Source organism: Oreochromis niloticus, linkage group LG4 (assembly GCF_001858045.2).
Source record: "Oreochromis niloticus isolate F11D_XX linkage group LG4, O_niloticus_UMD_NMBU, whole genome shotgun sequence".
NCBI lineage: Eukaryota > Metazoa > Chordata > Actinopteri > Cichliformes > Cichlidae > Oreochromis > Oreochromis niloticus.
In genome coordinates, this window is record NC_031969.2 from 26,338,166 (window position 1) to 26,363,323 (window position 25,158).

General features: G+C 39.4%; 1 protein-coding gene across 2 annotated transcripts; it reads right to left on the reverse strand.

Moving 5' to 3' along the window:
* Nucleotides 1-1,273: 1,273 nt before the first annotated feature.
* On the reverse strand, nucleotides 1,274-25,117 carry hsd17b1 (hydroxysteroid (17-beta) dehydrogenase 1). 2 transcript variants are annotated; one of them, XM_025906202.1, is made up of 7 exons: nucleotides 24,996-25,117; nucleotides 3,641-3,768; nucleotides 3,213-3,374; nucleotides 2,949-3,128; nucleotides 2,707-2,800; nucleotides 2,431-2,614; nucleotides 1,274-1,986 (listed from the first exon to the last, which is right to left on the reverse strand). In XM_025906202.1, exons 2-7 carry the CDS (start codon nucleotides 3,735-3,737, stop codon nucleotides 1,834-1,836), a joined length of 870 nt encoding a protein of 289 aa, XP_025761987.1. In that variant the 5' UTR covers nucleotides 3,738-3,768; nucleotides 24,996-25,117; the 3' UTR covers nucleotides 1,274-1,833.
* Between the last annotated feature and the right edge of the window lie 41 nt (nucleotides 25,118-25,158).

Below are 25,158 nucleotides of genomic sequence, written 5' to 3' on the forward strand. Positions count from 1 at the left end.
TTAAAGTGTTTGACAACCAAGTTCAAAGAACTTTTTAAGGTTTCAAAGATCAAGCCAACTCGAGTCCAGGAAAGCACATGATGTGCGCACATGATGTGCGCACATGATGAACTTGGACTCTAATACAGAGTAATAAAGGTAAAGTTCACAGTGACTGTAGAGGTAATGTTTAATGTAGAAGTAGGCTAGCTTTGAGACAGGAGAAAAACTAGATTTAGTTTTCATACATTATACAACAGCTGTTGCCTAATTCTTACTACACAGATCTCCATAATACAGCTGACACTTGAAAGTCAGCATGCCTTTAAGAGTTGCTGAATTAAGTGGCTATGAGGTAACACAGCGAGAAGAGGTGGTGCAAGATCCATTTAAGTATCTTCGAGAGTGGAATTAGGGCACTTGAGAAGGGAAGGGTTTAAGAAGCACCATTAGTCTTATTAAGGACAGGTCAGAGACTTCTAGGTGCAGACAAGATAACCTGTCTCATGTTAGAATAGGAACTACTCATGGGCTTTACAACCCCAGACTGAGCCAGACACAAGGAATGGATGCTGTGCCAGCTGGCCCTCCTTCAGTCTTTATACATTTAACTTTACAGAGTTCATTGCTTTAAAAGCTAAACGTCAGTATGTTAAGATTATCTCTGTAATCTATTATAACACAACAAGATTTTTTTTACTTTCCTTAGTATTTAAAACTCCTTTTATTTAAAATGGAAAGCCACTCAATGCCGTTCTTTGTTTCCCTGATCTTGAATCATAATTTCTATTAGCGTTTGTCTTTTTTAATGTCACTGTTGTGTAAAGATGTCACTGAAATAGTATTTTTTGTACTTGCATTTTAGTAGCTATATATAATCGTTGACAGGCCTGTAGTCAATCAGCTGATAGATATGATCATAAACCCTTTGTAATGGGTACATAAAAAAATTGCCTACAACATGCAGGCTTCTGGGATAAAACACACTTGTTAAATTTCCAGTTATGATGTAATTATCTATAAATTAGGTCATTTGTTTGTTTTCTGTGGGAATATATATGATCAGTGGACAGAGCTAGGAGTCAGGACTAGCTGTATAAATGGAAACTGTTGCACAATTTCACTGTTTCACATAATCCCTTACATAACAATGAATACTTATGAAATATGCTTTATGATACTTTATCTGCATTATCAAATAGTCACAGCAGTTTTCCCTTACTACAGACAGAGATAATGTGCAGGGGCCACAATAGCACCTGTAGATAAATTCACAAAAAGAATACAAGCCAAATTTTTTCAGGTATTTAAAAACTTCATTTATTTATGTATTCTTTACATATTTATGCCAGAATGGGAAATTTAAAGCAAGCATTTAAGCAAGCTATAGAAAAGAAACATATAGTGTCTGTCATTCATACAGAAGTCCCCTATATGACCATTTGTGCTTAAAACAGCAAATCAAAAATCGCCTACGACAATTTTGCACACAGTGTTTTGACTTTTATAATGAATGCAGTGATTTGAAGCACGATAGCCCCGAGTAAAAATATGCAAGCTAGTTTGGGTGGAACTAGAGGAATGCAGAAACTGCTCTATCACTCAAGCATCAGGCATAATGCTTATCAAAAATGTCTCCACCAACTAGAACAGAGTCTATTTTTACATTTTTGTTTTATGATAAGGAGTACTATGTTTAGGCCTCACACAAAAATAGCACATGGAGTGAATTCTGTGAACTCTACTCTAGACTGTGTTTCAGGAGTCAAGGGTATTTGAGCAAAACATTAACCTGTGTACATAAAGTAAAACCGGAGCAACATTTACACATGAAGTGGTGCAGTCGTTACAAAATTATTGCTCCTCAGTTGAGAAAATGATTTTGCTCATAGCACTGATGTATGATTCATCTGGTTCTGTGACCTTCAGTTGGGTTACAGGTGCCCCAGTAGTGCTGGTGAAGTATCTGAAGGCAGGGCTAGGTGACTGGATGGCATCTAGAAATACCTTCAGGAAAAAACAAACACATAATAGTAGACACGTTTAGAGATTTAAATAAATTTTATGCATATGTGTGTGGTCACTCTTTTATTTGAGCTCTAAAATGATCAATGTCTGGGTTAAATCACTGAATGATTAGTGTTGAGGGATGTATTAATTTTATTTTAACAGACCAAAGAAAATGATTCAGTGTATTTTAAAATGATTTAATATTATTTAAACTCCTTTCTTATTTTGCAAGCCAGCCTGCAAACATAATATGTTCTTTCAGGCTGTGTATTGTGGATGTAAAAGGCCAACTATGGACAACAATTGTCATACTTAAAATGCATTGTCCCTATAAAATCAAGCAAATGTAATTAAATGTTGCCACTGTTTAAAACATCAAATAGAAAATGAACTCTTTTCATTGTTAATGAAGTTACGATTTTCTGTAAACATGGAACATACCTTCACAATATCCTCAGTGTCTTGTGCAGCGTTTTGGAAAACAGATCTACAATGCTGCAGGTATTTTTCATACAGCCTTAGTGTCTGGGTGTCAACCTGTTGGAGAGATGTATCCCCAAGCTCCGTCTTCTGCAGGTTGACCAAGAAGTCGGTGTTGACTGGACCACACTCAATGAGACTCACACTGTAGGATGTAGCATTTGGACTTGACAATTTTATACACACAAGTAGTCTTTGAACTAATGAGACAACATGCAGCCAACTTATGAAACTTACTGAATGTTGAAGTGTTGCAGGAGGATAGCCAAACTCTCACATGCTCCCTCTACTGCAAATTTACTGGCACAGTAGACCTCGTTAAATGGGAGCCCTATAAGAAACTCAAGAAGCTTATTTTGGAAATTTTATGCATGGTAACAAGTATCAACATGATCTAATTATAGGGTTTCCATCAAATCACTACAAAAACTGCACATGCGGAACATTGTTGACATTTCTCAACCATCTGCACTTCTCACCATGAAGGCCTCCGGTGCTGCCAGTGACCAGAATGCGTCCCTGGCTCTGAGCCTTCATCTTTGGCAGGAATGCCTGGATGGTCTGGATGGTACCTAGGAGGTTAACCTCCAGGATGTGCCTCATTGAGTTCAAAGACTGCACCTCCAGTGGCCCCATCAAACCCACACCAGCATTACACACTGTAAATAGCGAGGATAAGCACATTAACCCACTCAAATCACATTTTCCAATCCTAATTGGAACACACTGGCACGGGTCCATACCCAGAATATTTATGCGTTTTTCCACAATCCTATCTCTTGCATCCAGGATGGACTGCCGATCGGTCACATCCATTTGGAGTATGTCCAAAGTGTCCCTGTGCAGGCCTTTCATGCTCTCTAAAAGACGCTCCTTTTTGGACAAGTTTCTCATTGTTGCATACACTGAACAGAAAGCTTCAATTAATGATGAGTTTAAATGTGTATGTAAAAAGGAATTTACAGAGTTGACTCCCAAGGAGGTAAATGGGTTTGACACAACATTTAATTAACAATGCACATGGAAGATTCATCTGCTAAGTTATTTGTGTAGGTCACACAAAATTGCATAGTATACATCATCTGAGTGGTTTTAATGGTTCTTAAAAGCCAGTCTTTAATGTAATGTATATTCTCAAAGAGACGATTGACACATAAACAGCTCTGGTTACCTTTGAATGTTTTGTCCGGGTCTGAGGCAAGCCGGACAGCCAAGCTGAGACCGATCCCCGAGGAGCAGCCTGTGATCAGCACCACCTTTTTATCCATGGAGCCTAACTCACCTACATAAAAAGAGCAGCTGGAGCAAAGTGAGGAGGATGAGCCACGGAATAAAATGGAGGCATTTGAAAACTCTTCTCGGTGTTTTTACATCTTACGCTATCACAAGGACATTTAAGACTAAACATCTGCCGATTATCAGCCACCTGGAGTCCTTCTATTTTTTTCTCATGTCCTTGTTGATATAGTTTCATTCCCTCCACCTGAGATGCATGGAAAACAGATTGTCATGTTTTTGGGTGGATGATGAAATTTCCAGCAATATTCTTAATATAGACTGGCTGGGGAAATATAATAAGTGTGTGTGCATTTCAGAAAAAATATTAGTTTAGAGAAAGGACAACATTGTTTTTTAACATATTAACAATGTGTCATTTTGAACGGCACCAATGACATGAGCACCAGGTGGCAGCAAAACCCTGTACTGGACCTGTACCACACAACTAAAGCCACACTGACCTCTGGGGGCTTGATCGAGGAAAAGAAACACAAGGCTCACAATAGTGAGAAAGGGGACAATGGAATTTATTTTAGGACATCAAGTCATCAAGTTTAAGTTTTGTTCATTAAGTGCTGTTCTCATAAGGTCGTTGACTCACATCCTGTTTACAGATTTGTATTGGGTGAAGGTCTACGTATTCTGTGCTCCACATAACCAGCTGATAAAAAAAACCTCTCTAAAAATGGTATTAAATGACCCTTTGAGAGAGATTAGAGTTTTCTTTTGTACTGTTCGCACGTTTAAGGATAAGCTTCTATAATTAGAAGCTGCGTTAAATTCAAGCAGAAGGGAAAAAATCGAGTGTTTTCATGCAAAGGTGTAAAACCAGTCTAACGTAATCTTCAGTCTTGTCACCTTTGTGTTTGGAAAAGAAGCATTTCCAAGATAAAAACTGCAAACTAAATGGGTTTTTTAATGCTGGGAGGAAATAAACGAGGAAGTACATATATTTTAACTTCAACAAGGATTCTGTTCAGGTGTTTTATCATGCAAGCTCTTAATCCTGATGATTAAATTAAGTTAATATTTGCATAGGAGTGAGTTTTAAATAGGCGCCCAAGAAAGTACAGATAAGATATATTAAAAATTCAGCAACCATTTAGCGATCATGAACTGTCAGAATTTACAATAGACTTAACGTAAATTTTCTTTCTATTCAGAACCAGCACAAGATTGTTATTAAGAATCATACAGTGTATTCAATTCTACTGTTTCTTTAATCTCTCCCTAAGTTGTTATCATAACATTTGCATTCTTTTACAGCTGAGTGTTTCTGGTAAGTCAAAATAACTTGCATCTCTATGGAACATTTCAGCAGGCGGATTTAAAAAGAATTTCTTATGTTGATGGGACCAAACCAAGTAGGAATTTCCTGCCATTTTGTTGCGTTCCTCTCCTTGAGATGGCATCAGCTTGGCTGCTGTCCCAGAGTCTGTGGGACAGATAACAGCAGGCCTTGAAGCTCTTTCAAATATCTTAAACTCCCAAGCATTGTTCAAACTCTTGTACTGGCTGACCTCAGAAATTTAACAGGTTTTATTTTGCTGTGTGCTTTATGCATGCCGTATGCACATATGTTCATATGTACGTTGTTATAGTTGTTGAATAAAAGCTGATGAGAAGCATGGAACTTTCTGTGGCTGCTATGCGCAAATGCCATTGGAAAATGAAAACTGATTATGCATGCATCTTTTTCTGTCTCCTTTAATCCGAAATGCACAGGCTGCACGTCCTCCATTAGGTGTCTCTCAGTCCACTCTGGCAACGTGGTACATTCTATCTCCCATGGGAGGTTCCTGCCCCACATGGCCTACAGGCTCCCTTTGGCCCAATAATTATCAAGACAAGGTCTAGTGGAGGTGCACACTGACCTGGAAAAGCCTTTAAAATGCCTGTTAAGCTGGACCGGCTCACAGCACTCAAAGTAAACAGACTTCTGCAGATCTCACAGCTGCTGATGGAAAAAAAACAAGGATATCACACATACAGAGCTATGTCTTTGTGGCATTTTTCGGAGTCTGCAGTTGAGGTTGCAGGCTGGCCTTCTGCACTGAGATCACAGGGCAAATAGTGAAAGAGCTACTGTATATAGTACTTAAGGGGGAAAAGCATGCCAGCCTGCTCCTTTCTGTCTGTTCATGTGCTCCCCTTGCGGTGGACTGAGAGTCACATTGAACTTTGCTGTTCTACAACAGGCCCATGTGATGTAGACGCAGCAGGGTTTCAACAGCAGTGAGCGGCTTCAGAACCAGATGGGTTCAACAGGATATCCCATACGAGAGTAATGAGCAGAAGTGAAAGAGTTGAAGACGTGTAGTTGTGGTTGTGGTGAAACTTAAATGTCACGCTATACCTGATAACAAGGTTAAATGAGGCTTCACTGGGGGCGTTTAAAGTAAACTAAGTAGCTTTCTCGACACTTTTCCCTCTTTGTATACGTGTAGTACAACACAAAAAGATTTCGAGGCAGGTATATTAGAGCTTCCTTACCTGTCATGCCTTTATGTGAGATAATGTAATCTCAATAGTTCTCCAAAACAACAGTAAAACAAAAGTCTTATGAAGTTGTCTTGAAGCTGATACTTGCTAAATATTGACTGATGATTTTGGGGCGCTCTAACATCATTACATCTCTTTTTTTGTTTGCTTCTCTGTAGGTTTTAAGGACATGCAAACCTGCTGTGACTCTGATTCTTATATAGGTCAGGGTTTTCTGTGTCGTGTTGTCTAATCAAAACTACAGTCAGTAAAAAGTCTTTGCACAGTTGATGCAGATAATAAAACGAACGCTGTTCCTTTGAAGACAGAAATGCCACACAAATGGTATAATTTGATCGGTGTGTCTCGTGTTGTCTACATGCCAGTAGATAATGTGCCTAAACTGTTTTGATTTTATTTGATTTGAACTTTAATTCCCATCCAGCCACCTGAAAGCTTTTATTTCACTCAATAAAATGTGCACGTGTAAACTACAAAAATAAGTAAACTGCCCGTGTGTGGGAGTCATTCTGGGCTTCTGCCTGTTGCAGTTGGCTTTATTACTCATATGTTTCAGGAAAAAAATAGACGGTATCCCCTGTCCTGTGAAACCTACTGCACAACTGGGACCCAAGCGAGAGATCGAATGTATTCCCCATTCTGAGAATTCATCCAGGAAGATAAAACCCAAACAGTCTTTATATTGCATGCCTGCTTAAAAACTGCCAACTGTTGAGAGATGTGGCTTTTGCAAATTGTTCCGTTCTGACAACCTTGGAGCTCATGGCAGGTTTACTTCTGTAAAGACCAGTTTTTCACAGTTTTTCACATGGTAACATACTGTAGAGGCAGTGGGGCTTACTCGGTCCTGGTAAAATCATCATAACTGAAACAGGAGAGGATAAGTGGAAAGTATGAAGGGTTTTGAGCTCACATGTACTGAGGCTGAATCAACACATTTTTGCATTTTCTGATGTATAGAAGGTAAACTATTTTAACAAAAAAGCTCATTATTTACTATCCTTTAAAAAATATGCTGTTGTAAAAGTTTTATTCTTAGGAAATCAAAACAATCGAAAAGCATTACTCGTAAACAAGCTGTACTTCCATAATTCAGTGTGCTTGCTGTGAATCAAGGAAACAAATATAGACATCAGTATTTCGGGTGAAGGCCATTAAAGTAAAGGTCATAAGGTACAAGTTGCATGGGAGGACATTATATTTTATACATGTTTTTTTTTAATCTTTCTCAGAGATTTTGATATCAGAGATCTTTCAGGTTTATTTTATTTTTTTTAATGACCCTGTTTGACATGAGGCTCTACGTCAGCCGTAACCCAGATGGCCATTGCTTGACCTGCCGGTTTGGCATTCCACGGGACCCATTTGTGTATAAAACCTCTGCAGTCCAGGAAATGTCAAGCATTGTGTCATGGGAAATGTCTTCTTGTCTTGGATTAACTTTTCTAGACATTCTTTTTCGTCATGACACTGAGGACATCCTGTTCCTGTTCTCTTCTGGGCCTTTAAGCACTGGAGTCTGTCATGGGACTAGACCTGGCCTGTATTTAGTTCAGTGGACTGATATCTTAGTCGCATCTTGAGCAAAATGTCAAAACAGCACAGTGTTAGCGTGTACGCTGTGCCTCCTGCAGCTGCACCATCATGAAAACTTGTTTGGTCGACAGACATAAATCTATCTGACTTAGTATCAAAAGCTTTCTCTGCTGTGAGATCTAACTCGTTAGATAACATACACAAGAAATGGACAATCAAAATTTTGATTTTGATCAAAAGAGATTTTTTAAGAGAAACTCCATATCCAGCTTGGTGGAGATCATCAAACGTCAAACGAAAGCCTTAGAAATGAATCATTTCATAAATATTTGGTGGATATAGTGAGAATGCCCTGCAGCAGATATTTCAGCGTTTTAAATTCTTGTTCAGCTTGCAGTGTCTTTGCTCCAGGTGCAGCTGGTGAGAAACAGCAACCAGCCCATGCATCAGTGTTTCGCTGTGATGTGGTGATATAAAGCGATGTCTGGTGTGTCAAGGCATGTAAGTGACTCAGGTATGCTGGTGTATCTCTGATACTGTGCAAAAAGAGTTTGCAGCAGTAAAGGCAAGCAGAGAGTAACGCTACCACTCTCACTTGGCACAGATGCTTCCTTTTTCCTTCAGTCTGCACTTCCTCTTTCTTCTAATTTCTTTGGGTGATTCGCTTTTTTTATCTGAATCATTTCTAAATAATGCTTCTCTATTAGCATTGTTATCACGCTTCCCACACGCACTGATGAAATCAGGAGCACACCCACCCCACACCTGGTTACCTGGACGCACTTTGTTTACAGTTAGCCTAGAAACACTGTAACCAAGAATGCAGGCATTGCATTATGCATTGTGTTAACAAGTAACAGCTCATTCGCAGTACACTCCTTTTCTCTGAAACTGCAAATGTGTTTTTGCATTTTGCACTCACACGTGCCTCTGTCTTTCTTTTTCCGAAGCCCTTTCCTGTCTTCTCATGTGCAAATGCTTACCAAACCCACTTCCCCCAACTCTCAAATGCACATAGTTCACATAGTTCTCAGCTGTCAAGATGGGCAGTCTTTAGACCAGAATATTGAAGTTTAATTGCAAAGTTTGCTTTTAGTGTCTGTTTGCGTGTAAAAGGGGTCTTTTTCTGAGTGACAACCGTTAACGTTTTATTGTTTTTCTGTTTAAATGTAAGCTCTAGTAAAACTTTGGCACAGAGACAGTAACTGTCGCGCTAAGAATTAAAAGAACACTCCCCAGGACACACCAAGGTTATATAATATTTTTTTGTAGGCTTTCAGTTCCTAGGAGCCAAATTTCATGCACCTGTGGCATGCAAACCTCTTAACTATCGGTGTGAGAACGTTATCTATTCTTTTTCTAATTAACATATTTAAATGATCGTGTTTTCTCACCACTCTTTGTCACATTCTCTCAGTACGGGCCTTGCATGTCCCTTGCATGCAAAGTACTTCTTGTTATTAAGAGAATAGGGAGTACTGTTGTCTAACCTCATTTCTAACATACCAATTCTGGTTCAATGTTTTACCTGTCGCCATGGTTCTCTTTTTTGGTGTGGTCCTTGCCTGGTTTGTTTATGCCATATTTGAGAAAAGGATTCAGTGAATCAGAGATAGTCATGCCCTCCAATGAAAACAGATTAATCCATTTCCAAATGACTCACAGAATCTCAGTTGCTTAGAGTATAAGGGTGAAATTTGCTTTTCTATATGCAACTATTGTTTTTCTGTTCACTTCCTGTTTTGCCTCCTGTCACAATTTGCTTCATCCTTGTCAGGATATTTTTTAATGTTATAAAAGTTAGCTTTATATATAAAATAAATCAGTTTATGCACAAAAGAAGTACCTCACAAACCCTACAAATAATCATGTGTAAAAATATTTTTTAATGCTAATATGCATTTCTGTTATATGCATTTAGAACTTTCCTTTTTAATCTGGCCTATTGTTTCTCAAAGTTCTGACGTCTGAGTGCCAGTGTACTGTTTTTTTAACCAGCAGTGTTGCTTTAGTTAACATGTATTTGTTGAGAAGAGCTGAAACTGCTGTATCACATCATCACATACCTGTGGGCTGCTCCTTGTGAACCCTGGACTTAGCCTAAAAACTAAGAAGAATCTGATGTCTTGTCAAACAAAAGACTGTAATTAACATTAAAATCCAAACCTTGGACTAAAAATAGGAATCCGAAGAATAATATTGTGCCTTTTATGACCAAAAAAACCTCCCTAAATGAATGTTTGTATCTCAAAGAAACCGAGTTGATTAGACGTGTTTGTTATTTTTTGCCTGAGCGAAGGATGCATTTAGAAAACATTCCCAAAGAACATCTGGGTCTTATCACCTCTTCAGCATCATTTCCTCCTCATAAAATGACCAGGAGCCAAGTCCCTAAAGTATGTTTGTTCTTACTGTAAATGGTGCTACGTGCCTATCACACATAACTCTCTATTATGTCATGTCAGTGGAAACTAATATTATTACTAATGTTAATCTTTTCTACTCCTCCTAATATTTTGCCCATGCTTGAAAAATTAGTTTAGCTGGAGTCAAAGGCTGAGGTACAATTTGACAGTGATAGAAGGGGTCACTGTGGCATGCTGGTGAATTTTTCACACACCCTTGTTGTAGACAGCGGTTGAATATGTCTTGTAGTTAATGTGAGGAGGGAGCAAAGGTCAAAAAAAAAGCTCTGGGAAACGTGCTGTGCTGCATGATCCTCTGAGAACTGTAAAACTCATCTAACATGAGCAGATCACTCAATTATATCTGGGACAAATATTTTTGCTGACAGTCTATCTTACTTAGTAATTATTACATAAGAATTTCTGGCCTATAATTTAGGTTTGGAAAGATGACTTCTATGGAAGCAGCAGATAATATAGAAGATGGAGGAGAGAAGCCCAAAAATATTGTTGCTTACGGTATATGAGGTGTTTGTTTTTCACGACTTGCCACAGCTAACAAAGCGGGTTTTAACTGACACGCATGGCATTCTTTCATCGTGGGCATGACTGGAATGCTACAACCTAATAAGGGCATAATAATGAGCTATACTGAGCTCAGTAAAGTTCCAGCTTCCAGTTTCTATTGTGTGGAACACGATGAACTCACTTTCACATTCCTTCAATATTTACTGCTCATTTAAGGATGGTAACAGGATTAGAGTGTCTGAAAACATGGGTGGTGATCGCGTCCTTCACACCCTTGCATACTTACAGTAAACGGCTTGGTTAACACCTGTGTTTCCTGACTTGAGAGGTTCCTTTCATTCCTTCTGCATAAAAGAACTTCAATCACAACAGAGTGACTATAACTCCTTCAGTAAAGTATCATCATTATGTAAATGTACCCAGTTCCTGGAATAAAATGGTTCTTGTGACTTATAAATATATGACATTGATTATATAGGACCTCATTATATATTTTTAACCCAAGTTAAGTTTGCATGTACAGTCACTGGTCACTTTGATAGGTACACCTTGTTAATATCAAGCTGGAACCCCCTTTTGCCTGTTCTGCTTTCTCATGGCATAGATTCAACAAGGTGATGGAAACATTGGTCCACATTGACATGGTGCTATAATCCAGTTGCTGTAGATTTGTTAGCTGTATGTCCATGATGGAAATTGCCAGATTGAGATAATGTGAGTTTTGCGACATGGTGCACAATCCTGCTAGAAGCAGCAAGTTTTTAGCTCTTAGGAGTAGCACCGAGTCTTCCGTTGCTATCCCATGTGCTTTAAGGTTTTGCATGCTGTGCATTCAAAGATGCTCTTCTTCATACCTTGGTTGCAACAAGTGGTTATTTGAGTTAACGTCACCTTCCTATCAGCTCGAAACATTCCTGCCATTGTTTCTGACTTGAGCAGGGTATTTCACCCAGAGAGCAGCTGCTCACTGGATACTTTCTCTTTTTCGGGCTATTCTCTGCAAACCAAGGATGGTTCTGCAGGGAAATACCAGTAGATCAGCAGAATCTGGTTTGTCAGCACATTGAGCTCTTAAGCCTATCCTGGTGTCTTATTTTGATCCTTCGTTTGTGTTTTTCCCCTGATACCATTAGTAGTTCAAAGTCCATTAAATAACTTTTCTTCCCCATTCTTGTGGTTGTTTTGAACCTCAACAGCATCTTGACCATTTCTATGTGCGTAAGTGTATTGAGTTGCTGCAGTGTGATTAGCTGATTAGATACTTGTCCCAGCAAGCAGTTGAGAAGAGGCGTACCTAACAAAGTGGCCAGCGAGTCCATGTATATACTGTATGTTGGAATGACAGAATCTTTGATACTTATCTGATTGTATCAGGATGTTCTTGCACTTTCTAGAAAAAATTATTCAAATAATTTCAGCTTGAGATTCAGAAGAGATAAAGCTGATCAAAGCAAAGAGTAAATACACCTCTGGGCCTTATCCATGTGAGCTTTGAATTAGTTCAATTCATGACTATCTTGGCTGTCTGACTCTCAAGGCTTAGCCAGATCATATGACCAGTCTGTCTCCGCAGTCTTTGATCAGTGCTTTGGTTCACAAACAGCAGCAGACATGTTGTTCTCCTCATTAATCTTCCTCTTTAGACAAAGGTGAAAATGACACTAAATGGACCGGAAAGCTCTTGTGTCTGATTTGGGAATGTTATGTTTTTGTTGGAAACCTTAAATTTCTTCGTGCAACCTAAGGCAAATAATCTTTCACAGGTTCACACTCCTCATTTAAATGGTTATTGTTTTAAAGACAACGTGATATATTAAAAAGTCTTGTTAAATAACTGCAAAAAAAATCAAAGAAACCGTGAGCTTGTTTTTACAGTAAACAAATAGAGTTTTTGTTTTCAAATAACTCATCGGTCTTCAGCGCTGATGTATCGTGCTTCTAGTTTCAGTCAAGTTTTAGCTTCTATTTTTCGACCATGGCTTTGCGTCAGCAGAGAGATTCCTTAAAATCCAGCACACGGGTGCTGCATTCTTATCGTCCCTCCATATTGCTATCGCAACGTTCATGTGACACAAATATTCGAAAGCTGCAGTCACAGACTGAGTTGTTTCCTGTCCCCCAGGGGGTGTGAGAAAAATGCTCACTGAGCTCAGAGTTATGGCCAGAGAGGCGAATGTCAGCACAGAGCCAAAAAAAAAACCTCAAAGTGACAATGGTGTCTTCTCTGACAGACGCTTCGCTCAATAGACGAGGAGGAGGAGCGACAAAAGAGCAATTCAGTTTCTAATAACACAAGAGTCGCTGTCTATAACAAATCCTAAGTTGTGAATGAAGATAAGAAGGCGTGCAATAAAAACATGACATTTGTGGAATAGAACAAACAGGTGGAGAGATCGCTAACCCAACATATATACCGTGTTTAAAATCACTAGAATTAATTAGCAAGGTTATGTTAAAACCCAACAGATGGCACTAATCCCTGTCTTCATCTGTGGGGTTTCAGGGGTTTTGAATTAGAAGAGGGATTGTCATGGGTGGGTGTTCCATCAATGTAAGGGTACGCCCTCAGTATGGCCACAGACGTTGGCTCGAGGGTGGTTAAATCAGTCTAACTCTCTGGCAGAATGTTTTATGTTCCTATTCAGTCTGAGGAAGGAGCTGTAGACCGCTGGAAGCTGGACACTCTCCAACTCTTTGCATATTGTTAGGAGGGCCATTCGTTTTACATTTTCTTTTGCCAGTTTCAGTCAGTTAAATATTTCACTTCTTCTAATCCTTCACAGGATTGTAAAACTACAGCTTCACCTGAGCACTTTAGTGAAATGGCACACAAACCCTATTCCTTCCTGTGGAAAATTAGATTGTTACTTACTTTGGGAAACGTTTCATTCATTAGTGACCGACTTCTTGTCTGATTTGTTATGTGGTAAACTAAAGCTAAGGTGGTAAATAAAGAACACAAAGGCCCGAGGAGACACATAAATATCTGGCTGTCGACATGAGCTGTAAGTCATAGTCGTGGGGTCCTTAAGTGCTAAGCTGATGGCCGATGGAAACACTCACAGCGTACATGCACTTTAGAGTACATGCCTCGCTGGGAGGTCTTGTAGAGGTAAAAAAGCCAAAGAAAGATAGTGGGAACAGAATATTAAATTATGAGAGTAAATGAGCAGCTGGATTCTCAAGTCCACAAGGTTCTTGAGACAAATTGTGAATTCAGCAAAACTGAAAAAGTTTTGGTCGTATGAATGAGAACAAAACACAGGAAACAGTAGCTCGCTACAACAAAAAGAGATGAATGATCTTCGTAGAAAAGGAGGAAGTGGTCCAAACCCTCTTCATCTTGATTTCTTCCATCTGAGACTTGGCAGAAAGTGAAAAAATAGATTTATGAGCTGTGGATCAGGTTCCTGCAGGACAGTTTATATGAAGAAGCACCGGCATTTTTGTTGCATGAATCCAATGTATGTTTGTGCGTTTTGCTTATTATAAATGTCAACTCTTTTCCATAGAAGACTTGAGTATATCTTGTGAGATTGCCAGACCCAAATAGAGCTAAAAATCACATGACCAGTTGTCCATGAAATGTGCTCTATATATAGATATAGATTCATTAGTCCTACAGGAAGATTTTGATGGTTCACTTATGCTTCTTCTGTACTTACCATGATGCCAAACACACAGGGAAGAAAAATCCCAATCTAACAGTCAATTTTCCATTTGGTACTTTAACTTTAGGAAAAATGTTCGTATCCTTTTCCTTACAGCTATAAATCCTTTTGACTTTAATGGCCCAGTGGCTTTTGTTTTATCAAAGTCCTTCAGAAACATTTTTAGCACAATTGTTCATAAAAAAGTAGCACGACCAAAAGTATGAGACGGAAGACGGGCTGATTGCAATTATTGTTTGACATTTTTGTTACTATCCTTACTGCTTTTAGGTCCACTGTCTTATCTGACTGTTATACAGAAAGACAAAGCCATACTATGGCAAAATATCACTTAGTGTACCTCAGGTAAAGATTGAGGCTGGTAGTAAAACAAAATCTAAGTGCCATATAGACTCTATATTAATATGGAGAGACTATTTGTTAACCCAAAGCAATTGCCAAGAAACCAGTGGAGAATTAAGGATCCTACTTGAGTTATTTTGTATCCCTGAGTCAGAGATATGATGCTTCCCTTGATACTAATATGGCTGTAATCGATAGTTATAAGAGTGGCATGTGTGACATTTGCAGAAAACAAAGATTAAATATCGTCTGACCTTTGATCCCCTTATCGTGTTCATCACGCAAGTCACAATGAGGCAGCATAAAATACTGTTTTCTAGGTCATGTGATAAAAATAAACAAACAAAATACATATATACATATAGAAACACATACGCAGGAGCGAACAAATCAGTAATATGTATAAGCATACCTTCACCTTTAAAGTTTTTTGACTATTTTATGGTGTCTGTCATCATTTTTGCTTTTGTTTCACCTTTTTAAGATAAAGTATTCCCATAAACTAAAACCACAATCTCTCTCCCCAATGGCATTGTGGTGGGATGGATGTAAGGCCAAGAGGCTAACCTCTTTAAAGATTTACTTAGCTGAGGTTCAAAGCATTTTTCTCCTCCCACACACATTTTCCACGGACAAGAAAGCAAAAAGGGTGCTTATTAGATTTGAGCAGAGTTTGGCAAGTCCCCATATAGTTTTACACTGAATATTATTTACTGGCTGACCTCATCACTTCATCAGGTGACAAACAGGGCTGTGGCGATGCTGTTGGGAAGTGTGCGTGCATGCGCTTTTAAGGAAGGAGATTGCTGGACTGTCACCATGGATACGCAAACAAACACAGAGAGCTGGCACGCTTCACCAGGTAATCACTAGCACTAAGCCGACCTTTGACCCCTCCCTTGGCTCGGATGACATATGGTCACAACTACCTGCTGTCACGGGAGTCACTGAGCTGTGTGAGCAGCAGTTTGTAGGCTGTGGCTACACTGACAGGGCAGCAGATTTAAGTACAAAATAAAATAGCTCTGATCTGCCGTTTTTTTCTCATCGGTAGTCTTTGTGTATCTTCTAGGCTGGGAAATATTTCTTTACATGAAACAAATGCACTACAAACTTGTCAGGAAATTCCCTCTGCATGAGCTTGCCACAACAGACAGGATACAAACGTCAACAAAAGTTAGTTGCTGATTCCCTTATAGACAATCTTCTGTCTGCTAAAACATCCAAGTGCTTATTTAGAATTTGTCGTTCAGAGGTTTATGGATTTAAAAGACACTTTTTCTCTGCTTATTTTCTCTTTTAGATTCTGTTTTTCTTTACTGATATTTCTGCACGTTTGACAAGCACTACCCTCATTTTTTAATATCCCAGACCACAAACTACCACCGCCACCCTCTCCTCCTATGCTCAGTTGCCAGATAAAATACATTTTTCCATTTCTCTCCTGAGTCAGACATTCTGACATTTTGCTTCCATGTTTCCTTGGTTTGCTGTGTCTTCTATCGGCATCTTCTTCTATTCAGATTCTGACATTTACGTCACCTATAGTCCTCATAACCTCCTTTTAGTTTTATCATTCTCAATCAAACCAAATTTCCGACACCATTTTTATCTTCCATTGCTCGGAAATCACATTTGTCAGACTGTGACTGTTATTTTTTTTTTTATGTCATGAAGTCCCAACTGAGAAAACAGCTATTTGGTTTTGCTTAGAACCCTCTCTGATAGGCTTCTGATGGCTGGCTGAGGCTGCAGAGCTTTGATGACTAATATTTTTCATCTGGTCCATGAAGGTGTTTATTATTGAATTCTCTAAAGTTATGTTTAATCCTTTATCAAATAAAGTAAGTGGTGTTTGGAATAAGAAGGTTCAGTAAATTGAGCTTTGACAGGATTTATGTCCCTGTTTTTAGATTAATGGGACAATGATGTGGCTGCGAGGGGGAAGGATCGAGACCAGAGGGAGAAGCAACAGCTGAGAAAGCCCTTTCAGTTTCTAAGTTGGTCTGTCTGTGCTGTGTTGCTACCTATGGTTAAGCCTGGCAGCATCTGTTAACGCCCACACCCCAATGGCCTTTAGGGTGGTGTAATATCTAAATCTGTATGTAGCTATTTTGACCAAACTAGCCTGGCATTGTTAAACTGCTTGCAGCAATTTTCATGGGGGTTCAGAAAGAACTGAACAAGCGGTTGCATGTATTCTATACTTTTCGAGAGGGACAAAAAAAGCCAGTACTGTGAATACAGCAATGATTTTGGATTTTATCTGACCATCACATACAGGTCTTTTTTAATTCATCTGCCTGCATGAGAAAATCAACTGTTTACCACAATCACTGTCTTTACGTGTGAACAGTATCAGACTGGTACACAGCTATAGTTGCAATCCTTTAACGGATGTGGCAAGAGATCTTCATCTTCATACCTGAGAACAGCTTTCATCTTGTCTGTGTCTCTGCCTGCTCTTCCTGCACTGCTGTTTTGCAGCAACCCACACAGAGCAGAGCACGCTCTCAAAGAAAACAAATCAGTTGCCACAACCAGTCTGCAAAGAGCCAACTGCATATTTGTGGGGATAAAAGATGCATTTCACACTCAAGTTTTCCACTGCAATCTTTGGATCTACAATTTAAACACCAGCTCTACCCTCGTGCCTTAACATCGTGTCATTTTTTCCCTCTTCTGGTCAGGAGAGATGTGCTAAAGCTAGAACCCATATGTGTTGCCCCTTTTAAAACATCTGAGTTCATTGAATGAATAAGTTTGTTTGAGTGTAGGAATTTTGCTAAATGCACTTTACCCTTGTTGCTAACTGCAACACTAAAGAGCAAAATATGCATACAAGCATGGAAAGAGGAATTTAGTATATGGAGCTCTTCTAAAATCAAGAAATAAGAAAGAAACAGAAAATGATTTTAAATATTTGTGTGTTATTTGTAGTAAGATTCACAGTATATGGCACTTTTTGCTTATTTTTCACATTAAATAACAATTAAATATGTCTCATGCATGTACTGCATAAGACATCTATATACTCCCTGGTCCCTTCATTAGTTACACCTTCCTAGTACCAGGTTGGATAACCTTTTGCTTTTAGAACTGCCTTAATTCTTCAACCATATTGTTGTAATAACATCATGCAGCTGCTGCAAATTTATACAAATCTCCCATTCCACCACATCCAAAAAGGTACTCTATTGGATTGAAATGTGGTGACTGTGGAGGGCATTTGAGTACAGTGAACTCATTCTGATGCTCCAGAAATCAGTTAGAGACTATTTGAGCTTTGTGACATGGCGCATTATCTTCCATCAGAAGATGGACACAGTGAACATGAAGGGATGGACATGGTCAACAACAGTACTCGAATATTTGCTCTCTTTCAAGTCATGGTGTAAATGAGGCATAACAAAATATTCCCCACAGCATCACAAGGCCAGCAGATACATTGGAGGATTGATGCATGCATTTGTGTTGTTTATGCCAAATTCTTACCCAACCATCCAAGTGTTGCAGGACAAATCAAAAGACGTCGCAGCAGAAATTGAGACTTTTACCAGACAATGGTTTTTAATTTTCTGTTGTCCAATTTAGGTGAGCACATGTAAGCTGTAGCCTTAGTTTTCTGCTGTTCTTCTGCTGCTGTAGCACAGCTACTTTAAGGATCGACATATTGCCTGTTCAGATATGCTCTTCTGGATATTTTGGTAACAACAAGACGTTGTTGGAGTTAATGCTGCCTTCCTGTCAACTGAAAGCATTCTGGTCGTTCTCCTTTGACCTCTAGCATCAACAAGACATTACTGCCCAAAGAAGTGCCGCTTGCTGGAAGCTTTCTCTCTTCCAAACCACTCTCTGTAAACCCTAGAGATGTTTATGCAGAAAAATACCAGTTTTTAACCCTTAGATGCACACGTGGGGTCAAAAATGACCCCACGGGTTGTTTTTCTTCAAAATCTTTAAAATGAAAAGTTGTAATATATTCATATTCCAGGTATTCCTCATAAAATATGTTTGTAACATGAGCCCATTTGCATTTTTATTTATTTTTTCATTAATTTAAAAAAAATGCAGTTTTTGTATCACTACCCCACTCTTCCACAAGTGGGGTCAAAAATGACCCCAAGCAGTTCCTATGGAATTGTATATGAAATGTTCATTCTTAGCAACTCTGACTGACCCACTTACACTTCTGATGGATCAAGAATTAATTTTTACACAATAACATACATGATTTATAGTCAGGGCTGCACATAAGTGGTCTGAAGGTGCACATTCACTGTCAAAGTAAAAGTATTCCCTGAAATTCAGAGAATACGCGCTTCTTTTGCAGTGGAGGAACACCAAAGTAATTGCTTACGGAGCTTGCTTATTCAACATCTTTAAGAGTTCTGAACAAATGTCTGTCCTCCTCCAGAGCATCTAATGTACGCAAATGAGCGTTCCAACTTCTTATCTGGTACGCGTCTTTTATTTTGACAGCGAATGCACACCTGCGAACCATTTATGTGCAGCCCTGTTTATAGTGTCCTGTGCATTTCAAACATTGTCCTTTATGATGGGTTTTTTTTATATCTAAAGTAACATCGCTGCTATGAGGCCAGCTAGGATCCCTGTGAACCTTGGCCTACAAATGATCCTGGACAGATGGGATGAAGAGCCCATCAGAGGCATTTACTCAGAATCTGACATCTAAATGGTAAATGGTAAATGGACTGATTCTTATATAGCGCTTTTCTACTCTCCCGGAGTACTCAAAGCGCTCTATACAACATATCGCATTCACCCAATCATACAAGCACTTTATCTGTACTTAGTGCTTTTCTAACTACATTCACACACATTCATACTCCGATGGATGCATCGGAGAGCAACTTGGGGTTAGTATCTTGCCCAAGGATACTTGACATGCAGACTGGAGGAGCCAAGGATCGAACCACCAACCTTCCGATTAATAGGTGACCTGCTCTACCTCCTGAGCTACAGCCACCCAGCTAAGACATAGAGGACCCAGACTATTGTCCCCCCAACTAAACAAGGCCAGTCAGATACAGAGGAGTCCTCTGATGAGTCCTCTGAAGAGGAAATGGATATTGAGTCTAACAGGATGAGCCCCTCTTATTGCTCTAGCCACAATATTCTGAATTAGACAGCCAGGGCTTGCACCTGGGTTTAGTCCTGTCTCCCCAATAGATGCATAAAAGATGTTCATGTCTGATGATATAATAGAAGAGGTGCTGTCATACACAAACATGGCACGGAGAGTAGCCACAAACAGGGGAAAACAGTGGAAAAATGTAATCAAACTTAAGCTCATGGCCTTCATTTGACTGACCATTCTTGCAGGAAGTGAGAAGAACTGGGATGTACCAGTTGGTGTGTTTTTTGGGAGTCCTCTGCATTACCCATTGTACAAGGCCACTATGTCAATTCAAAGATTTGAAGATATTCATCCGTCTTGCACTTTGATGACAAGAGGACCAGAGCCTACCGACTGAAAACAAACCACATGGCAGCTTTCGGCTACATATGGGGCCTGTTCCTGGTCAACTGCAGGCAGAAATTCATCCTCAGTGATTGTGTTACAGTGGATGAACAACTTGTGCCTTTCACAGGGAAGACCCAGCTTCTGCAGTATATGCAGAGCAAACATACAAAAGTGATACAAGTGATACAAAAACTGCAATTTCTTAAAATTAATGAAAAGATAAATAAAAATGCAAAGGGCCTCATGTCACAAACATGTTTTATGAGGAATACCTCAAATATGAGAATGTTACAACTCTTTGTTTTAAAGATTTTGAAGAAAAACAACCGAGTTTATAGCAAAATGCATTGTTTCTATTTGGGGTCATTTTTGACCCCACTCGTGGAAGAGTGTAGGTATTGGTAGGTTGTGCATCCAAGGGTTAAGCACTTTCTGAAACAATTAGAGCAGCTTATTTGGTACCAACAACCATGCCGCATTCAAAGTCATATAAATCCCCTTTCTTCCCCATTTTGTTGTGCCCAGTTTGAACTTCAGCAGGTTGTCTTGACCATGTCTAAATGCATTAAGTTGCTGATATGCTGCATTATTGAGCTGCTGAAGAGGTGTACCTAATGAAGCAGTAAGCGTAAGTCTTAGAAGATTAAAACCTTTGGTCCTGGAGGGAACGAGACTGGGAAATTGTTTATTTTGCTGCCAAACAAGACAATTTAGAATTATGATACACCAGAAAGATTAACTGTGTATATGGTTTGCAATAACTCTGCTTATTTGCAGCACCCAAGGGACTGCCTGTTCTACTTAACATAACATTAAGGAATTATTTGTTTGCTAAAAAAAAAAGAACTTATCGGCTTTACAACAAGGAGCAAACAGCCAACTAACCTACGTCTACCTACAGTAATCTATCATTATAGAGTAACACGATAACTGAGTAGGGGATTTTTGATAAGGCCACACACTATTTCTCCTACAGGCCTGTTTTCTTAGCGTTGTACTTCGACTACAACCACCGCAGTGAGCTCTTGATCCTATCCCGATGCCTTATTTTTATCCCCCTTCAGTGTTTTTCTCAGTTGCCAAAAGGATTAAGAACCTATCTTTTAATACCGCTTGAACGTCAACTGTGCACGTCATCCTGCAGTCCTGAGGTGATTGACTTCCAGCACCAGTGTCTGGGAAACCACCGATTCATCCCTGTGAGGAGATGTTTGCATTTTTATTAACCACAGTGGGTAACGCGTTAAGCAGCTAAATCATGCAGCGGTTTTGGACTATTTAGTTTTATGAGGTGTGAGACCTTTGCTGTTCCGTTCAAACTGAGGTCACTGCGAAGAGATTGAAGATCGCACCAATCTGTGATCTATGATCAACACCATCACGCTACTGTACAAATGAAAAAGTTAATAAAAGCATGATGTCATGTGTTGAATGGGACTGCTGCTAGCCTGCCCTCACCCTGCTAGTGATTAGCTCTCTACCCAAGCAAAGTGATGCCTGCTATTAAACTCCTGGGTCAAAACATCAGTTGCTCGCTAAGGACAAATTGCACAACTGATCCGATACATAGTGAAGCCCTGCATAAGTAACCAAAGAAGACAGGGAACGCCTATAGACTGAGGTGAGATTACCCGCCTGAGTCTGAAGCCATTCATTATATGGAAACCTCTCTCTGCATAAACAATGGTTTAGAACTAAGAACCATAAACAGAGAATTTAGGCAATAAGCAGTTTTTATCTATGGATTTGGCATTTTGCAGCCCACATATACTCCTTTAGTTCTTGTTAAGAAAGCTAATTTCCTACGAAAGTTTGATTCTCATGAACTGCTTCTTCTAGGAAAGAGGTTATCAGCAACCATCAGACTTTTTTTCATTCACAAGTAAGCAAAGAAAGAAATCAAAGAGAATCAACAAACGGTGCATGATTGAGAGCTCTTTGACAAAACCAAAAACAGGGATAACGCATCAGTCAGACATTTCCCTCTGCCACATCACGGCATTCCTCATTCAAGTCATCTCTGCATTACAAGCCAAGGGTGGAAACAGGTTATTGTGGTCACTCAAACAGAAAGGAAAAGTCTGGGATCTTATCAGAGTATGAGGTCTTTATATAACTGTACTGCCCTCCGAGCGGTCTCATAAGGGAGCAGCAGAAAACATTCAATAGCATTGTGTCGCTGAGTCACCGGAGAAAAGCATTTATGTAATGAGAATCCCCCTTTAAACGATGCCATAGGCAACAAAAAGAGGAGACAAAGGACATCTTTGAAAATTCTGACAAAAGACAGTCTGTCTCTCTAACACATTTACCTAATGAAGGCATAAATAAAGCTTACCCCGATTCTTAAATGTTCACATCTTTGTAAACATCCTTTTATTTCTCTGGGTCTCCAGGAGCTCCTGTAAGAATCACAACGCCTCTGCTATCACATCCCTGTTTGAGGATGACTGCACGTGTGATTTATAAAAAAGTGCATTTTTAAAATGACAGTGACACTGTGGAAATAATTTGTTAAGTTGGTCAGAGAGTATGTCACTGAATCGGCAGCTCACCTCAACTTTACAGAGCTAGCGTGCTGCAGCTCAAAATTAAGCTATCTAGCATGCAACTGTTGCCAATCTCAAAGCATCATTAATAACCAGAAAAGTTCCAAAAGCCACATTTGACTCCCCCATCAGCACAAAATGGATGATAAGCGCACTTAGTTGCTTGCTATTGAACATAATTGAGCGCATATCCGCTAAAGAAGCAGATCAAAAGTTAGCCGAGATTAAAAGCAGAGCTAAAATTGAGTATCGAATGTACATCCAGCAGATGAAAAGAAACACAGCCACAAATGAACGATAACACTATTGCCCCATAAGTGTGGAACTTGTAAATGAATGCTTGTATTGTATCAACGCTACTGTGATTTTAAGAAATGAATGGCAGTGAATGCCCCCACCACCACCACCACCACCACCACAGAGAATACGAACTGAGGGGAAAGACTGAAACACATACCCTTGTGCCCTATCAAGTCCTGACTGGGCCTATTTGTTACAGTGGCTCTGAGAGGGTTTTTGCATTTCCCAGGTCATGGTTGAACTTCTCATATTTATGTTTGTCAAACTGAAGGCTGGCAGTCTAATTTGCTGGTATGTGTTTTCATTAGGTCTCTGGGGCCGAGTAAAGCTCCTTCGCTAACGTGGTTTCTCTGAACTTTAACCCCGGCTTTAATGGGAAGCCTGGCACAGAAGGTGGGGTTAAAGGGGGGTCAAGACTTCAGTAGGTCCACTTAGAGTTAAGGTAACAATTTGAGGAGGCATAACATGTTATGTAACCCTGTCGCTACACACTAATGACTCGGTAGAGCCTGAGGAATGTGGTCTTTCAATAGGTGTCTTTTACATCAGTTTCTGTTTGTGGAAACAAAATTAGCTTTGGTATGGTAAGATTGGACAAATCCTGCTCTGTGTGCTAGATAAGAGCTATGTAGGGCATGTGACCCACCACTGGAAAAGTAATCAGCCACAGGCCATAAAACCAGTACAGAAAAAAACTGTCATACTGTCATTTTTTTAAACTCTATCACTGATATTCCCTCAAGGCAGAGCAGCTATTAATTTCCTCACTGAAACATTTGAAATGTAGGCTGGTAGGAGTCTTTCAAGGACTTTTAGAGAGGACAAAGCACTGACAAAATTGCTTCCATCGTTTATTTTATCAATAGATTTTTTTAATAAGTAGGTCCTATATTTGCATATCTAAAATCTAAAATAATAACCAAAATATTAATTGATTGTATAAGTACTGGTACAATCAAACTCCCATGGTTATGAAGTCTTAACATCTACTGGAAAGAACACCAATCGTTTTGATAAAAGCAAACATCTCACACTGTCTGATATCATGCTTTTATTTCATGTAGTAGAAACTGAGACCAGAAGCACAAAATCCACTACTAGTTCTACTAGTATCAGATGGAGAAGTTGGTTTTTATGTTTTTATCTGTGTGCCGTTTTGTTTACTTATGATTGGCATAGACCTTGACCTTTAAAAGCTATATATGGAAAACTTGCAGGACGCACGCACATTAAAATTAGTGGACTTTCCAGCTTTCGGCCGTGCCACATGACCTGATGTGTTATCTAATGAGATGCTTTGAATTCTTGTTGGATGACAGAAAGGTTCAATGACCAGACAACAGATAGGGGGGGGAGAGAAATGCGGAAAGCTCTCAAACCCTCAGGGTAGCATCATATTCATGACTGAGCTTAAATGTGAAAACAGTCAATCTCACCTGTTCCACAGCCAAGCCCAGAGCAAGTATCGAGAAAACAAATACCAACGACATCAGGCATACTTTAAATATTTTTGAGCGTGAGAGTTTTTGTGTATGTTTTCAGTTTTAAACTATTTGGCTTGTTCTACCTATTGTTTGCTCTGGGAGTCCGTTTTGGAAGTTTTAATAGAAGTAAGTGGTTCAGTAAGCACCTAGGTTTATGTCTTATTAATTTGCCCTTGTGTACTTGGACGCTTATCTTTCTTTTAGAGTTTACCTTTATTTTAAGTCTAAAGCTGATATGGTATCCTACGATTAACAGACTCATCCAAATGGCCTTATGTGGGGATATAAAATAGAAGGTTTCTGTTTATATGTTTATTTTTCCATATATTCTTGTATTTTACAACAACAGGCTACCGTTTAACCGCGAGTGATTGTTATCACCTAAAGTCATACTTATACCTATCAAAGCGAAACTAATGCTATAAGTGTCTATTTATACGTACCTGCCGTCCTAAGATCGGGTCACTCACTACCGCATGCCAACCAGCTGGCTTGCAGTTTGGGACCTCCTGCTCTGCAAATTCATTGGCCTCTGCTGCTTAGCGTCACCGCAGGAGGCTGGGCTCCGAAGAGGACTTTACTGTCAGGAATGTATAGTAGCACTAA

Bases quoted from the DNA above. Each gene is read 5' to 3' on its own strand.
- hsd17b1 (XM_025906202.1), bottom strand. From the start codon at position 3,737: ATGGATAAAAAGGTGGTGCTGATCACAGGCTGCTCCTCGGGGATCGGT. The intron at 2,801-2,948 runs GTGAGAAGTGCA...AGTTTCTTATAG, and splicing joins CAGCACCGGAGGCCTTCATG to GGCTCCCATTTAACGAGGTC. The intron at 2,615-2,706 runs GTAAGTTTCATA...TACATCCTACAG, and splicing joins CTGCAACACTTCAACATTCA to TGTGAGTCTCATTGAGTGTG.